General features: G+C 39.4%; 1 protein-coding gene across 10 annotated transcripts in view; it reads left to right on the forward strand.

Annotated features, from left to right (window-relative positions):
* The window catches only part of DIS3L2 (DIS3 like 3'-5' exoribonuclease 2), a 365,476-nt gene that overhangs the window by 80,753 nt on the left and 266,225 nt on the right, over positions 1 to 18,498 (forward strand). For all 10 annotated transcript variants that reach the window (XR_014080899.1, XR_014080900.1, XR_014080898.1 and 7 more), the window contains one exon: positions 757 to 858. Coding sequence is in view for 7 of the 10 variants with exons in the window: in XM_081585674.1 (XP_081441800.1) it covers positions 757 to 858 (102 nt within the window). In the remaining 3 variants the exon portion in view is untranslated. The remainder of the gene's footprint in view (positions 1 to 756; positions 859 to 18,498) is intronic.

An 18,498-nucleotide genomic window follows, 5' to 3' on the forward strand; every position in this document is an offset into this window, starting at 1 on the left:
AGACGCAACTGAGTGACTAACACTACACTACACTACAGGGAATTATTATATAATCAATATCTTATAATAACCTCTAATGGAATATAATCTGAAAAAATTACTCAGTCACTATGCTGGATACCTGAAGCTACCACTACAACTCTACCTCAGTTATAAATAAACAAACTACGATTTGTTTTCTCTGCTGCTTTCCTGGAGGGCGTGGAGGGGGAGGGCAGGGAATATGCTGGCTTTCTTGTAGAGAGCCCAAATCCTGGAGCTGGTTGTTGCCCTGCCCGTGGTTGGTTTTCTTAGGGTATTATATGTTGATTTTCTTCTATTTTCTTTCAAACTGTCTGCTTTTTACCTTTCCCTTTGCTTTTAAAAATTCAGCATGAAGGGGTACCATCATGCTTTATTTTATTCAAAACAATAAAGGACAACTTACTCCTTCCGCATTTTGGTTATGAAAGCATGCAATCCTAGTTTTTTGCTTTATATATTTTTGTTTGTTTTTGACCTGCCTATAGTAGATCTTCTCTTATTTGGTGATTTTTTTTTAGAATTATGTTAACCAGCTCTTATGTGTTTATCACCAATTCTATTAGTTCCAAAGAGACTGAACTTCCTCTAGGTCTGTTTGTGGCTAAATAGCAATACCAGTGTTCCTGTTAAGTCAATGGGCAGATTGTAGAGTCTACAGTTTGTAAGCCAAGGGTGTTATTTTTGATTCCAAGCCTTGGTAAGCTGACTCTTACATTCCTTTCTCCAACCTAGGATGGTGATCGAGACATTTTTATTGATGGTGTTGTTGCTCGTAATAGAGCCTTGAATGGGGATCTGGTGGTCGTGAAGCTGCTTCCAGAGGAGCAGTGGAAGGTGAGTTAAATTTTCCTCTTACAACTAGAGACTTCTCAGGGCCTTTTGCATTCCATAGTGCTTCAGCGAGACAGCATAAACTGATGCAGCCCCAGACCCCTCAGGCCCTTGGTTGCCTCAGAAGCAGGCCACAGAACACTTGGTACATAGATTCATTGGGTGGGCACACACCTAATGATTTGAGTTCTCCTTGTTCCCTCCCCTGTGATCTGTCTTCCCTCTCACATGATTTGCCTTGATTTCTGGTAATTTTTAGGGTAGAATAAAAGCTTGGCAGGGGACATTCAAACCTGATGACGTGTTGTTATCCAACATTTAATGCTGGGAGAACTGGAAAGACAAAGCCATAGGGATGGTGGCAGTCTTCACATATTCCTGCTGTCTTTCCTGGAAAACCCAGGCAGCACATGTCTAGTTCTGTGATGTCCAGTTTGGTGGTTGGGCTTCCCTTGGCAGATAAAAATAGACTGTGTATTTTTATAAAACAGAGATTTGATAGCAGATGAAAATGTTTTTAATATGAGAATATTCTGGGTTTTAGTTTCCATCTATGTCTGTCATTTGAAAACGAAGATTTGCTTTCATTTTGACTATTGTTTTAAATAAGGGTCAGGCACTAGAATGATTCATAGCAGCAGTTTCTTTTTAATTGTATAAAACTGGTAACTTATGTATCTAAATATTAATTTTTCTTCCTAATATGCTTTATATCACATCTTTTATTTTATTTGGCTTAGTTTATTGCTACTCGAGATTTTGGTGTCTTTTTCAGTGAGAGGTATTAAAGCAGAGTGATTAATAGAGTGGGCTTTTAGGCTAGGCTACTTGGGTTTGCAGCTCATCTTTGCCACTTGCCTATATAACCTTGGGTGAGTTATATAACCTCTCTGTGCTTCAAATGCCTCATCTGTAGATTGGGAATAATCATAGTACCTACTTCATACCTACTTCATAGGTTTGTCATAGGATTAAATGTGAATATATGTAAAAATCTTAACAATAGTTCTTGACCCATGATAGCAGCTCAAGTTTTTATTGTTAATTTTTCCAGGGATGTGGAAAGTACTACCTTATCTCAGAGCTTTGTTGAGGCATAAATGAAATTCTTTTTTGTTATCTGATAGGGCTATAGTAATTGAGTAAGACCTGTGTGTCAGGAATTTGTAGGGTGCATGGACATTAGTAATGATCAAGATGGACATAGTTGTTGCTCTCATGGAGTTTTTAGTCTGGTGGGGATTGCAGCTAGAAAGAGACAGGTACTACTCACACTTACATGAATTTAAGGATAATTTTGATTAATTGAAATTAAGTGCAGAGAGTGAATTATGCTAGTCCAGATCTACCTCTCCACCCTGCCCCCAGCTCCCATCCCTCTGCTGTGATGTGCTTAGTCGCTCAGTTGTGTCCGACGCTTTGTGACCCCATGGACTGTAGCCCACCAGGCTCCTCTGTCCGTGGGAATTCTGCAGGCGAGAATACTAGAGTGGGTTGCCATGCCCTCCTCCAGGGGAACTCCCATCCCTAGTTGCTGCCAGTTGTGCACAGCCTCCTGCCTTGATTCCTTGAAAGCACCAACTAAGGGTTGGCTCCAGGTGCTAGGAATATAGATTGATTTAGGTCATTTCCTCTTTTCTTGAAAGCATCATCTAGGACAGTGTTGACCAGGTTTAAGATGACAGGAAGAGTGCATTACAGTCTGGTCCAACCAGGGGAGGTATTTCTAGAGGTCATTAGCGAGCTCTATAGGCAAACAGGCAGCTTTATAGTAAAGGTAAGCCAGAGAAGGAACAAGAAAGATGAGGTCTCCCAGCCGTTCCATTCCTGGATATTTACCTTAGAGAAATTAAGATATTTGTTCATATAAAGATTTATATATGAAAGTTCATAGCAGCTTTTTTAATGATAGCCCCAGACAGATTGGAAACCACCCAAATGTCCGTAAGCACATCCACCAATTTTGTTATATCCATTCAATGGAATGCAACTTAGCTGGTAAAAAAAAAAAATTAATGATATTGATTGATATATGTAATGTTTAACATGGGTGAATCTCAAAATAGTTGTGATGGGTGAAAGAAGCTAGACAGTACATGCTCTATGATTCCTTTATATGACTAGAAAATGCAGACTAATTTATAGTGACAAAAGGCAAATCATTGGTTGCCTGGAGTGGGAGCAGGAGTGATGGATTACCTTGAGGCCCCAAAGAGACTTTAGGGGGCTATAGGCATGTTCATTTTCATGATGGGATAGTTTCATTATTGTGTATGTTAAGACCAATCAATTTGTGTGCTTTAAATATATGTAGTTTATTGAATATCAGTTATACCTCAATAAAGCTGTAAAAAATGCTGAAAATGAAGAAACCAGTGAATGAAATAAGATATTTGGACAAATGAGTCTGGAGCTTCAAGAAGAGCTTGAAGCTAGAGATGTCAGTTTGGGAGTCATCAGCCATATAGTGAATGAGGTCACCTAGAGAGTGTCACTAGAGAAGGCAGCTGAATACTGGGTTTTGGGGAAAGCCAACATTTAGAGTTCAGCAGGAGGATCTTTAGAGGTCAGTTAAAGAGCCTGGAGAGAGGACTCTGTCCCTGATAAAGTGGAATGTGAACCATGATGGTTAAATTCTACCTCTGCCTGGTTTAGAGAAAAGGCTGATGCATTCTGAGGGTGCAAGGGGCAGAGGTCTAAGTGAAATGGTATCAGCACACTCAGGTGCTCATAGTCCATATGACCTGCTTGAATCTGGAGAGGCATTTTTTGATCTACTTTGCTTGATGACTTTTTCAGCCCTCTTTGCTGGCAAGAGGAAGCTTCATGGAAGAAGTCAATATACCTTTAGCCCTTAAGCATGGAGGAGGAAGATGTTTAGTGAAATCCGTTCTCAGGAATAAGCATAGGAAGCCAAGTCCAAAGAGGGGCAGAGTCAGGATCTTTTGAAATCCTTTTAGCTGTCATTTGTAATATTCCTCCTGTATTATTTCCACAGTGTAAAAATTGCTTTTCAGTTAGCAGTTGCTGTTGTTTAGTTACTAAGTCATGTCCGACTCTTTTGGGACCCCACGGATTGTAGCCCACTAGGCTCCTCTGTCCATGGGATTCTTCAAGCAAGAATACTGGAGTGGGTTGCCATTTCTTTCTCCATGGGAATCTTCCTGACCCAGGGATCGAACCTGTTTCTCCTGCATTGCAGGCAGACTCTTTCCTACTGAGCCACCGGAGAAGCCTGCACTTCTTAAAATGCTAGTGGTCCTTGTTTATCCTTTATGTTGTCCACTCTTAATCTCTTTAATAGCAGTCTTGTAGTGAGAAATATTGCAGAAACTAGAGTGGACCGTGGCATCTTTCAAGTCAAAAGAAAAGTAGGCTGAGTCCCTAAATCTTGGGTGCTAGGTATTGGCTGAGACCCCAGAAATTGTGCTAGAGCTTAATTGTAGAAAAGCCTCTGATGATTTTCTTACCAATGTCTAAGACTTGCGAATCAGCCCAGAAAGAGGAACTTTGGAGCTCTCTTGGCCCTGGAGGCTGCCTTCAGAGTTACTGGCAGGTAGGCCAGACAGGTCATCAAGAATTACGGCAGTCGCTGCCCCATGTGGGAGTGCTTTCTAGGCAGATGGGTAGAGGGGAGTCTGGAGAGGAGTGGTATTCATGAAGGAGGTTTGCAGAGCAAAGCTAACAGTAGCTGTGTTCTATTTGAGAAAGATGGATGCGAGAATATCTCATTAGAATTGAGGCCAATCCTATAGGCCAGTACTTGTCTCTAAACTGCAAATGATTCAGCCCAAGGATTTTGTTAAAATGCAGATTCTAATTCAGTAGATCTGAAGTGGTGCCCCAAATTGTGCAAGACTCCAGTCAACATTGGTGCTACTGGTTCTGGAACCACACTGAGTAACAAAGCTATACTATGTGACTCAAGAGGGAAAAGGAAAGAAGTTAGGGAGCTGGGGCTGAGCTCTCTGGACCTAGGATCTGAGACTTGATTGGCAGAAAGATAGCTGAGGGAAGAAATGTGAAACTTAACACCTTGTGGCTGGGCCATGACCTCCCCCTGGAATGCTGGATCCTTTATTAATGATATCCTTTTGAGGAGAGATTGGCATGGATACAGAGAAAGGTCTAGACTGGCAAGGACCCTACCCTTGGAGTTGCTGCTAGAAGTAGAGTTGGGGCAATGACGGGGGGTCTGTCTGCCTGGGTATGTGTGTAGGCTCTCTTGGGCTTTCAGAAGATTTGAAGTGTAGAGGGTGGCTCAGGGTTCCTTACTTGTTCCATTTCTTTGGAGTTGCTAAGGGTCTTCACAGCGGCTGCTTGACAACTGCTTTTTATATTAAAGTCAGCCCTGTCTGCCTACCAGTGTAGGAGACGCAGGAGATGCAAGAGACACAGGTTTGATTCCTGGGTCAGGAAGATCCCCTGGAGTAGGAAATGGCAATCTGCTCCAGTATTCTTGCCTGGAAAATTCCAGGGACAGAGAAGCCTGGCAGGCTCCAGTCCATGGGGTTGCAAAAAGGTCAGACACAGCTGAACGACTGAGCACATACACACTAATTACAAGTATTTTACAACTTCCCCTTCTGAAGAGGGGAGCTCTGTTGGCTGTAGCCCACCTGTGACAGTCGTTGGTGACAGGGTCAAATGAGAGAGAAGAGAATATTCAGACTGTCATCAAGAATCCCTGACATGTAGAATATAAACATCTCACAGCATACTGGCCAATTGTATTACAGGTTTGTTAGTACAAAAGCATATTGTTATCAAAGGAATCTGTAGTCAATGGTGTGAGCAAATGCGAATTAATTGGATTATTCATCTTTGCTTCTTTATGCTTGTTGTGCAAACCCCTCTTGGGTATGTAAACAACAGTTCTTTTCGCTATAGTAGTAAATAGTCAATTTATTTCACAGCATGTTTTTTGGCAAAATAGATAACTGTGAAAGTATCAAGCTGTGGAGCAGTAATAAGAAATAATTTGCTCTTATATAACAATTTTAATTTCAGAATTCCTCCATGCTTTTAGTATGTATCTGTATTTTTTATTACAGAAATCTGGTGAAGGATAGTTGAGGCAAATGATAGTTTCTTCACTTTGTCAACTGGAACGTTTAGTGACTTGTTTGAGATCTTGGAGTTTTGGGAACCAGAGGTAGACGACATATCTCTTGACTTGGCTTATTGCTCGTTCCTTTCCTTATGTTTGTTTTTTTGCTTTTTTTTTTTTAATTAGTGCGAGTGTGTGTATGGATTTTTATAGGCTGAGGGTCTGTGGCTTTCCTCAGGTTTTTAAGATGGATGGTCATAACCCCAGATGGTTAGAACCATTGATCTTAATGATTCTGCCTGAAACAGGGCAGGGTACCTGATGGCTTCTCACCCTCCACCCATCCTGCCCTGTGCTAGACGCTGTCAAAACATATGACACGCTCGAACAGGTCATATGTTTTGCTCTTAAGATGCTCATAGGCTGCTTGGAAAAGGAATGGGAACAACTGTAGTATAGTTTGCACGATGGAGAAATACATGTTGTTATGGGAGCACTAAACTCTTGAGAGGAATGGGGAAGATTTCATAGAGGAGGCTTCATTTGAACTATGGTTTGAAAGATGGGAATGGAGGAGAGAGGTTTGGCTTTTTTTCTCTGGGGGAGGGGGCATGGAATGAGAATGACTTGGGCTGAGAATTAATTTGGTAGCAGAGGGCTGTGAAAATTTCCACTTCCAGAGAGGAACACATGAAGTAAGGCTCTGCCTTCCTGCCATGCAGTTGGCTAAGTGCTGCAGCCCCTTAACCAGCTCTCTTAGACACTGGGAAGAGCTGGAAATTCCTAACTGTTATCAAGATTTCCCCCCTCCAGGAAGACTAATGTCCTTGACCCCCTTTTACGGAAGCTCGCAGAATCCTGCTCTTTGCTCTGTAAACTCTTCTGATTGCCATTTATTTGATCTTTGCCTCTTCCATTTCCTTTCCTTTTCCCCCATCAAGTTCATCTTCCATAACCATAAACAACCTTGCCCTTCATCCTTTTTAAACTCTAATAAATTAATCCTCTTATTTTACTTCTCTTAATAATCTAATACAGTGCATTGCAAATAAGTTTATATAAACTCTGTGGCTGCTGCTGCTTGCTAACTTTTTAGTATTTACTATGTACCAGGAATGTGTTTAGTGTCTCACATGATTCTTGAGTCTGCCTGTCTGTCTATCTCAGTTTCGTAAATGGGAACCTGAGGTTTAGCTTAAACATCTTACTAATTTAGGTAACATATAATCAGGGAGTGACAGAGTTGGGATTGAGTCACATCTCTTCAATTTGTGATTTCATTGCTATTTGTTATTCCAGAGATACAAAAGAGAGAGTTATTTGATCTGTAAATATGATATTGTCAGGTATCATAAAAATCAACATAAATCCAGAAAACAATAATACATACTTTAGCATAAGGCAATATCCTGAGTTACCATCATGGGTAAAGAATTGACTTTATCATTTGAGATGCCCAAAGGCCTAGTATTATTCTTATACGATAAAGAATTTGGAAACAATTAATTAGAATTTGAGTGAATTGAGTGGTTGTATCCTGAAACTAGAGAGATATGATAGCTGCCCAGGGCATTATGGAGGCAGATGTTAGGAATGTATCTTACCAGACATCTGCCCTACGTAGTAGATGAGAAACTGAGAGCACTCATCCAATTATAAAGTCAAACCAAGAGATACAACCTGCTGGACAAGAACAGAATCAAAGAGGTTACAGACCCTGATGCCATTCTGGCTGTTGGCACCAAGTCTCAAATTCATGGGGCATGTGACACAGGTATTCCGAAGGCAGGTAGGCATTTGTCATGTAGGGAGTACATCGTTCTGGGACTTTGGGACAGGATTCTAATTCCAGAGATGTGGGACCATCTTATTACAAGAAGACTGGTAGATGCAGCCACTAGGTTGGGAGTCAAGGATAGTGTATAATCCCTAAGGTAGGAGAACTGGTTAGAGCAATACTGGGAACAAGAACCAACGCAGAAGACCAACCTTAAAAACCAGAATGCTGGGCCTCTTTTGGCTGTACCAGAGGAGATTTGGGAGCCCAGAATTCAGCTGTGGTATCTTGGATCTGGGAGTTGGGTTCAAGCTAAGTCCTCTATAGGAGGAGCCAGAGTTGTTTAAATATTAACTTCTTTGCTTGATTGGGAACTAGGGTGAGCAGATTAGTTGATGTAGCCATAGTGAGTGGCCCAGAGAAAGTCAGAGTAAAGGAGGCTGGTAAGAGCATATTACAATTAAATCAGGTGAAACTGAAACAGGATTTGACTCGCTGATGAGTCAGGGGTGGATTTCAAGTGAAATTTCTTCTCATTGGAACTTAGCTTCTTTATTCTTTTGTCTGAATATTTAAAATATAGTGAGATAGACTGGAATAGATTCAGTATATTGATGCCCCCTGGAAAACTATTATGTTATTCATTTATCACCTAGGTATTTGTTGAATACCTGTATTGTACTGAGAAGGTAGAGTGAGAATAAATCAACCAAGCACTTTGTTAGCCAAGTCTAAATTTCTCTTGAGACAGGATTATTTTACTTAGTTTACAACAGAGCAAAGTTTATACATGAATTAAGAAGGATGGAAAAACAGGGACAATTATTCTGTTTTCTAACATGTCTTTTGTACAGTTAAAATAAGAAAGAAAACTTATTTTTATTCAGAATGCTCATACTTCAGCAAGGAAATAACAGAAGTATGGATGGGTATTTTGGAAGAGATTGGCACAGAAAGAACTTGAGCTTGAAAGAATAAAGGAAGTGCTGATAGGAATAACTACTCTTGTTCTACATTAAACAAACAAAGAAAAAATCAAAGTGCACATTTAATCCCTAATTTTCAATGGCTGTTCCAGATCTTCTTATGGTCACATGAAATTGGTCTAGTACAGTAAATTGTTTCCTTTGACAACTAACTTTTCCTTCAAGTGATTGTTTTAAAGTTTTGTCTTCCAAGTTCTTCTTTAAATATGCACCCATCATACTAGATTATATTTAATCCAATCTCTTATATAACCACTATCATTTTGGATTGTTCTCAATTCCAGTGGAATTAGGATTTCTTAGAACTGTTTGGTTTCTTGGCTGGTGTGGCAGGCCCAAAAAAGACTTGGAAGGTACTTCATCTTGAAGGACAAGGTCTCTGGAGCCTTCACCCATAACAGTATGGTAGGTAAGGTATATCTACTACCATGATCAGATTTTCCCCAAATTGTTATATACACAAACCTATTTTTAACAATCTACTTTTCTTCTTCTTTATTGCCAGCTCTCGGATCAAATACTTCAGGTTCTTGCCTGCTTTAAACATGCCTTCACATCTCTATAATTCAAATTGAAATGTCTAAAATAAGGAATGTATCATTTTAGGATAGAGTCACTTATTTGTGCTGGGAAACTCCCAATTAATATTTTAGGATTATTTGGTAGAAAACTAATTCATTCCTCCTTAGATCCATAGAGATGGTTTGGTGAATTCACATTCATTGTAAGGAATGAGTTAATAAGGTAAAGTACTTAAAGCAATATCAGCACATTATAAATGCACAAGAAATGTCAGATATTATTATTATTCTTTGAAATGAGGACTGAGAGTTATAGTGTGGCCAAGATCAGGTAATGACTCAAATTTACTCTTCCTAGTTCGTGAATTTACCAGTGATAACATTTACTCATAGCAGACATAAAATGCTCCTACAAAGTGTTGACATAAAATGTTGGTATCTCAGTATACATTCCTTTGAGGAAATTGCTGGATAATTGGATGGTAGGCAAGATTATGCAATGACATGGTTTATTTCTTACTCATGCCCTTTGCCCATCACTGTCATCTAGGGTTGTGTTTTACCTGATCATCACTCCAGAGTCCAGGCTGAATGAAACAGCTGCCATCAGGAGCAGTCCTGTTTTCTGTGGCAGAGGAAACGGAGCCTCGGAGGGGCCCTATTTCAGCCTTTGTCCTGAAGCAACTCTGTCAGTTCTGTTCATAGCTCATTGGCCAGAATGAGTCACCTGGGCCTGCTCAACCACAAGAGGGCCAAAAAGTATAGTTCTTCAAAGTGTTTGCAATTTGGAGTGGCAGGATATATCTGGTGAACTGCACTGATAACTGTCATGCTGGATTAATTAGATTCATTATATGTGGCATTCCTGGCTAACCATCTGAAAAACATATGCCACTGGTCATTAGGGAGATCGGGCAAAAATTTCTACATCACTTACTATAAATTTATCCCCACTAATGAAAAAAGAATTCAGAAATACCTGAAAATGATCTAGATGGTTTTTAAGATCACCCTTAGTTATGTAATTCTTGCCTTAAAGTACAATGTGTAGTACAAAGTAAATTTATTAATCTTTGAATTAAGCTAATGATGTAATTTTTGTAAGTGAAAGGCATTGAAAGTTTAAGGCATTTATTTGGTAATATTTATAAACCATAAAGGGCTTCCTGGTGGCTCAGACGGTAAAGAATCTGCCCACAATATAGGAGACCTGGGTTCAATCCCTGGGTTGGGAAGATCTCCTGGAGAAGGGAATGGCAACCCACTCCAGAATTCTTGCCTGTAGAATTCCATGGACCGAGGAGCCTGGTGGACTACAGTTCATGGAATCACAAAGAGTCAGACACGACTGAGCAACTAACACACATACACAAACACACACATAAAGAGTTTATCGTTATTATTAGTAGTATTTTGATATTATTGCTTGCTACTGCTACTGTTAAAAATTTACATTTTTCATTTAAATTTTGTTAAATTAAATTTTGTTAAATTTAAATTTTATTTCATTTTTAATTAAACAAATTTTCAATAAGTATATATTATCCTATCTTTTATAGAAACTAGTCATGATTTAGGACATAGACATAATTGTCTTATGAATTTAGGCAACTAGGGAGAGGAATGTGGTAGATTTGGAAACACCTACTATTTTAGTATTTTGGAGCTTAAAATGCAAGATAGAATATAAAGTGGCAGGAGATGAGGCTGGGCTGGTAAATGGCAGGTCAGGAGAGCCACATCATGAAATGTCTATGTACTGTATAAAAGAGTTCTGCTGTTACTCTGTAGGTATTGGGGACCCATTCAAGGATTTTGAGGAGAGGTGATGTCGTCAAATTTGAATAGTAGAATATCATTTTGGTGGTAGGGTGGAGGATTTAAAGGAAAGGAGTAAAATTGGTGGGAGATTGATAACAAAGTTATTAATATTTAAGAGTCTCAGTGAGAGATGGTAAGAGTCACAGTGGCCATGAGGGTTGTTCAGTTCAGTTCAGTTCAGTTGCTCAGTCGTGTCCGACTCTTTGCGACCTCATGAACCGCAGCATGCCAGGCCTCCCTGTCCAGCACCAACTCCCGGAGTCCACCCAAACCCATGTCCATCGAGCTGATGATACCATCCAGCCATCTCATTCTCTGTTGTCCCCTTCTCCTCCTGCCCTCAATCTTTCCCAGCATCAGGGTCTTTTCCAACGAGTCAGCTCTTCGCATCAGGTGGCCAAAGTATTGGAGTTTCAGCTTCAACATCAGTCCTTCCAACGAATGCCCAGGACTGATCTCCTTTAGGATGGACTGGTTGGATCTCCTTGCAGTCCAAGGGGCTCTCAAGAGTCTTCTCCAACACCACAGTTCAAAAGCATCAATTCTTCAGCGCTCAGCTTTCTTTAGAGTCCAACTCTCACATCCATTCATGACCACTGGAAAAACCATAGCCTTGACTAGACGGACCTTTGCTGGCAAAGTAATGTCTCTGCTTTTTAATATGCTGTCTAGGTTGGTCATAACTTTGCTTCCAAGGAATAAGCGTCTTTTAATTTCATGGCTGCACTCACCACCGGCAGTGATTTTGGAGCCCAGAAAAATAAAGTCAGCCACTGTTTCCACTGTTTTCCCATCTATTTGCCATGAAGTGACGGGACCAGATGCCATGATCTTAGTTTTCTCAATGTTGAGCTTTAAGCCAACTTTTTCACTCTCCTCTTTCACTTTCATCAAGAGGCTCTTTTGTTCTTCTTTACTTTCTGCCATAAGGGTGGTGTCATCTGCATATCTGAGGTTATTGATATTTCTCCCGGCAACCTTGATTCCAGCTTGTGCTTCCTCCAGCCCAGCGTTTCTCATGATGTACTCTGCAAATAAGTTAAATAATCAGGGTGACAATATACAGCCTTGACGTACTCCTTTTCCTATTTGGAACCAGTCTGTTGTTCCATGTCCAGTTCTAACTGTTGCTTCCTGACCTGCATACAGGTTTCTGAAGAGGCAGGTCAGGTGGTCTGGTATGCCCGTCTCTTTCAGAATTTTCCACAGCTTATTGTGATCCACACAGTCAAAGGCTTTGGCATAGTCAATAAAGCAGAGGTAGATGTTTTTCTGGAACTCTCTTGGTTTTTTGATGATCCATTGGATGTTGGCAATTTGATCTCTGGTTCCTCTGCCTTTTCTAAAACCAGCTTGAACATCTGGAAGTTCACGGTTCACGTATTACTGAAGCCTGGAGTCTTGGAGAATCTTAAGCATTACTTTACTAGCATGTGAGATGAGTGCAATTGTGTGGTAGTTTGAGCATTCTTTGGCATTGCCTTTCTTTGGGATTGGAATGAAAACTGACCTTTTCCAGTCTTATGGCCACTGCTTAGTTTTCCATATTTGCTGGCATATTGAGTGTAGCACTTTCACAGCGTCATCTTTCAGGATTTCAAATAGCTCAACTGGAATTCCATCACCTCCACTAGCTAAGGAGATGAATTTAAGCCTGTTTAGTAAGATAGAACGTGGCAATTGGATGTAGTAGGCAAGGGAGAAGGAGGAAGCTAGGATGACTCCTGCATTTCAGGGTTGGGTAATTCAGAGTTTGATGGCACCATGTGCTAAGTTAGGAAGGGGAGCAGGGATAGATGATGGGTTTGTTTGGACACAGTGCATTTGTGAGGCCTGGGGACATATAGGTATGCAGAGCTAGGAGGCAGTTGGATATTAGAATTTGGAGTTCACAAGTGAGACCGACTGAACCCGAGTCTCCTGTGTCTTCTGCATTGGCAGGTAGATCTTTACCACTGTACCTGGGAAGCCCCTGCATTCTAGGCCCTTTGCTTATTGACCCTGAGGTTCAGAGACATCATTTATAAGTATGATTTATATTTAAGTTTTTTGGTAAGGATTAATGAGCTACAGTCACCTAAAGCAGTGTCTGGGAAGTAAGTGCTTTAAAAAGTTCTTTCATTTCTTTCCCTTGTATCTAGTTTCCCAGTAACAGACGTATAGTAGGTACGGGATAAATACTTGAACAATTTTAGTGTTTCCAAACAACATGAGAAAAATGACTGATTTTGTTTCTTTTGATGTAAAATTTTGTAACTAAAAAGCACAGGGTGAATTCACTAAATTTAATAGTCTCACAAAGCAGAAATTTGTTTTCTTAAGAATGAAGTTTAATTGTAGGAGAAAACAGCACTGGATCGAGTCAGGTTTGCTGGGTGTTTGAACATCGGAGCTGGACATGATTTATGCCCTCTGAATATCCAAGATGGACTGTGTTGATTGTAAATGTTTTCTGTAATGTTTCTTCACTACTGTTTACAGATGATTTTTTATTTATTTTCATCTTACCTTCCTTTGGTTTGAAGAGTTAAATAAGTATGGTTGTAGAATAAATTGTTCCAGGATAGTCTTTTTCTCCCCAGGGCCCAGATGCTGCAGCTCACCTACTTCTCAGTTAATATTAGCTCAGACTGGAGTCATCCTGCCCTTTGTTACCAATTACATTCTTACTCCTTTGTGTGAAATGAAAGCCTACCATGACCTGCCCTCTACCCTCTTGCGCAGCCTTAAGTGTACCCTTAGACTTTAGACATGGTAGATCTTTAAATAAGTACCATGCAGCTGCATGCCTGCATTTTCTTTTCACACACATTGTTTTCTTTGCTTGCGATTCTCTGCTTGTATCTCTCCCTCTCTCCCCCACTCATCTTTCAAGACTGGGTTCACAGGTTTTTGCTGCTGGGAATGTTTCCTTTCCACAGTTGTTACCCAAGGTTGCTGTTTTATTGAATCGAAAAATCGTCAGATTTTTTTTATCCTTATTATGGAGGCTTTGTATTATTTTAGTTCACGTTCCAATGGTATTTGATATTTTCTTTTGGTTTTTATTTATGTTGCTTATTATGAATGATTCCAACTTTATGGTGATGTTAAAATTGGCAGCTACCATTTATTGAGTCTTGTTCTGTGACAAGCACTCCAACAGGGCCTTTGTAAACATTGTATATTGCAAATATAGATTACTTTGTAAGGTGGACTGAACTGTAGTATTTATTTTTCATTATTCATGTACTCATTTCTAAACAGGCCAAAGCATATTGATTTAATTCATGAGGGGGCAATGTGTGGCAACAGATGAAAAGTCAGTCCCTAAATCAGAAAATTCTTGAATTTCGGTTTTTGTTCATACTTCCATCTTCAAGGTATTTCTGTTAAGGCTGAAAAAACTTAGAAAATAGGTTGGTATCAGTTTTATTATTAAATTATTTTAAAAGTAGTTTAAAGATGTGTTTTTTATAATAAGCAGGCAGATACTTATATATGTGTTAGTGTCTCCTTTATTCTTAATTCATTGGTGTGATGATTCATTGAGTAAATATTATTCTGGATGTCTGTGGTGTACCAGATAAAAGAATAGATATGTCACTGAATATAACAGACAATGTGCTGCCCTCATGGAACATGCAGAAAGTTTATATCATCTGTTAGGCCTGAATGGATCCAGGGAGGCTTATTTTCCAAACCTCTTTTTGTTTCTTTGTTAGTGAACCCTAAGGAGATTTAACTAGATTTCCTAACATTTGGAAACTACTTTAACAAATGCAAAAATGAGGGGTGCTTTTTAACTGTTTCTAATTCAAAGGAAAACTCTATTCTTTCATCAGAAAATAAGTTGTCTCTTTAGTTGAGCTCATTTGGGGAAAGAAAAACCAGTACTGGTATTATATAGTTATAGTATGATTTTTGTCTTAGAATTAATAAATGACTTTCCTAAACTCATTCATTTTAGGGTTATTTGGCACATTTTTTGAGGTGTAAAACTGATTAAAAATGAATCACCTTTCATTTTATTTTCTTTATTTTCCTTTCTTCCATTTTGCCTTGCAGCTTTCTACTGATAGCTTTTGTTTCTGAGAAGCTGCATTGGGAAAAGGAATAGCTCCCTTCCTACTTCCTTGTTCTTTAGGCCATCATCTTGAATCCCTAATGTGAGTTGAGAAACAGAATGTGCACATATGTCTGTATGCATTTGTTTTGCCTAAAGTTTTACTTTTAAGCAAAGGATTCATTAACAAAAGAAACCACTTGTTACATACAAATAAACAGTTTCAATTTTTATAGATTATTTGACTTAATTGCAATATACAGTCATTAAGAGAAAAGAATAGGGAGATGTAAAAGCATATATATCATCAAACTGGGGTGACAACTATATCTAGACTTGAACAGCGCTGGGAAGTCTCACATTAACAGCAATCTGGAGTCGCAACTGGGAAAGGGTCCTGGGCAGTACGTCCACCCCACTGGTGAGACTTCAAATTGCAGTTTTGGGGGCTTCCACTTACAATCCCAGGCTGTAAACTGATGTCATCGTCATCAGTTTGTGTGCAAAAATACATCTCTGGTTTTACTTTAACTTTTACAATGCTGTTTGTTTCACCTTGTGAGTCATAAGACTTCTAGCCCCTGGGGGCTTAGCCAGACCTCCAGAAGCTCAAGAAATTCTAAGACCCACTCCCTCTCTCATCTGAAGTGCTGCTTGAGTTTCTGGTAACAGTTGGTGTGCTCACGGGCAGCACATAATCCAGGCAGTGCCACGCAGGTCAGAGGCCTGCTCTCCTGCTTCTGAAGCCTGAACAAGGAGGAAAGGAGAGAGAGAGAATGAGACTCAAACAGTATATTAAGGAATAATGGCCAAGAATTTTCCAAAACTTATAAAAGACATCAGGCCCAGATTTGAGAGAGTTGAAAAAGCCCAAACAGGGTTTAATACAAAGCAAATCATATGTACGCACACTGTAATGAAACTTACCAAAGCCGAAGGGAAAACTCTTGAAAGGAGATAGGAAAATAAGATACCTTCAAAAGAAAAACAGGGGAAATAAACACTGATTTTTCAAATGAAACTGATGAAAACCAGAGGGTGATAGAATGATATCTTTTAAAGTACAGAAAGGACATAATTGTGAACCTAGTACTCAGGAAAAGTATTTTTCAAAAGTAAAAGCAAAATTTTGATGTAATAGATTTCTTGAAATGTCCAACAAAATGTTCAGAAGAAAGATAGAAAATCTGAATAGTTTTATATCTAGCAAAAAATTGAATCTTTAATTAATTTTTTTAATAAGGTAAATTCCAGGGTCAAATAGTTTTACTGATGAATGCTTCCAAATATTAAAGGATGAAAAATAGCATTAATATTAAAAAAGTTTTCTGGGGAATAGAAAAATGTTTTATGTTTTAATATCAAGGCAACATATCCTTGATGTTAAAAAATGACAAAGACAGTCCAATGTAAGAAAATTATAGGAAAATCTCTCTCATTAACAGAGATAGAAATATTAAAACAACAGGAAATTGAATCCATAGGTATATAAAAGGGATAACGTATTAGGACCAAGTGGGGTTTATTCCGGGAATGCAAGGTTGGTTTACTACTCAGAACTCAATTAATAGGGGAGGTGATGGTCCAAGGGTACAAAGTTATAGTTATGCAAGATAAATTCTGGAGATTTTGCTCTATAGCTTAAAATTTTCTAAGAGGGTTGATCTTAAGTATTTTTACCACAAAAATAAAATTAAAGTGAGTGGGAAAAAACTTGGGAGGTGGTAGATACATCTATGATCTTCGTAATGGTGGTCATCGTTTCACTGGATGTATACTTATCCCCAAACTTATTGACTTACATATGCTAAATATGTAGAGCTTTCTGTATGTTATTTATCATTTCAATAAAGTGGTTAAAAATAGGGGAAAAAGCTCAATAAAATTAATCACATTGATAGAAGAAAAGGAAAAATCATATGATTTACCTCAGTTTTTGCAGAAAAATGTTTGGTAAAATTCAACACCCCCTCCCCCCTTTTGGGGACCATACTATGCCAAAAATAATCTTGTGAGATCTTAGTTCTTGAGATCTTGTGAGATCTCAGTTCCCCAGCCAGGGACTGAACCTGGGCCATGGCACTGAAAGCCTAGAATCCTAACCATTAGGCCACCAGGGAACTCTCAGTACTCATATTTGATAAAAGTTCAAAGCAAACTAGTAATAGAAGAAACTCCCTTAATCTGATAGAAACGTTTTACCAAAAACAGCTATAAAACATCATAATTAATAATGAAACTCTGAAAAGTATCCTTCTGGTAGTCTAGGGTATAAAACAAAAATGCTCATTATCACAACTTCTGTTCCACATTGTTCCAGAAGTCATCAGTTCAGTTCAGTCGCTCAGTCGTGTCTGACTCTTTGCGACCCCATGAATTGCAGCCCGCCAGGCCTCTCTGTCCATCACCAACTCCCGGAGTCTACCAAAACCCACGTCCATCAAGTCGGTTATGCCATCCAACCATCTCATCCTCTGTCGTCCCCTTCTCCTCCCGCCCCCAATCCTACCCAGCATTAGGGTGTTTTCCAATGAGTCAACCCTTCACATGAGGTGTCCAAAGTATTGGAGTTTCAGCTTCAACATCAGACCTTCCAATGAACACCCAGGATTGATCTCTTTTAGGATGGATTGATTGGATCTCCTTGCAGTCCAAGGGACTCTCAAGAGTCTTCTCCAACACCACAGTTCAAAAGCATCAATTCTTCGGCGCTCAGCTTTCTTCACCGTCCAACTCTCACATCCATACGTGACCACTGGAAAAACCATAGCCTTGACTAGACGGACTTTTGTTGGCAAAGTAATGTCTCTGCTTTTAAATATGCTATCTAGGTTGGCCATAACCTTCCTTCCAAGGAGTAAGTGTCTTTTAATTTCATGGCTGCAATCACCATCAGCAGTGCTTTTGGAGCCCAAAAAAATAAAGTCTGACACTGTTTCCACTGTTTCCCCATCTATTTCCCATGAAGTGATGGGACCAGATGCCATGATCTTAGTTTTCTGAATGTTGAGCTTTAAGCCAACTTTTTCACTCTCCTCTTTCACCTTCATCAAGAGGCTCTTTAGTTCTTCTTCACTTTCTGCCATAAGGGTGGTGTCATCCGCATATCTGAGGTTATTTATATTTCTCCCGGCAATCTTGATTCCAGCTTGTGTTTCTTCCAGCCCAGTGTTTCTCATGATGTACTCTGCATATAAATTAAATAATCAGGGTGACAATATACAGCCTTGACGTACTCCTTTTCCTATTTGGAACCAGTCTGTTGTTCCATGTCCAGTTCTAACTGTTGCTTCCTGACCTGCATACAGGTTTCTCAAGAGACAGGTCAGATGGTCTGGTATTCCCATCTCTTTCAGAATTTTCCACAGTTTATTGTGATCCACACAGTCAAAGGCTTTGGCATAGTCAATAAAGCAGAAATAGATGTTTTTCTGGAACTCTGT

This window comes from Giraffa tippelskirchi, chromosome 3 (genome assembly GCF_054371585.1).
Source record: "Giraffa tippelskirchi isolate mGirTip1 chromosome 3, T2T-mGirTip1v1.2.pri, whole genome shotgun sequence".
NCBI classification, from domain to species: domain Eukaryota; kingdom Metazoa; phylum Chordata; class Mammalia; order Artiodactyla; family Giraffidae; genus Giraffa; species Giraffa tippelskirchi.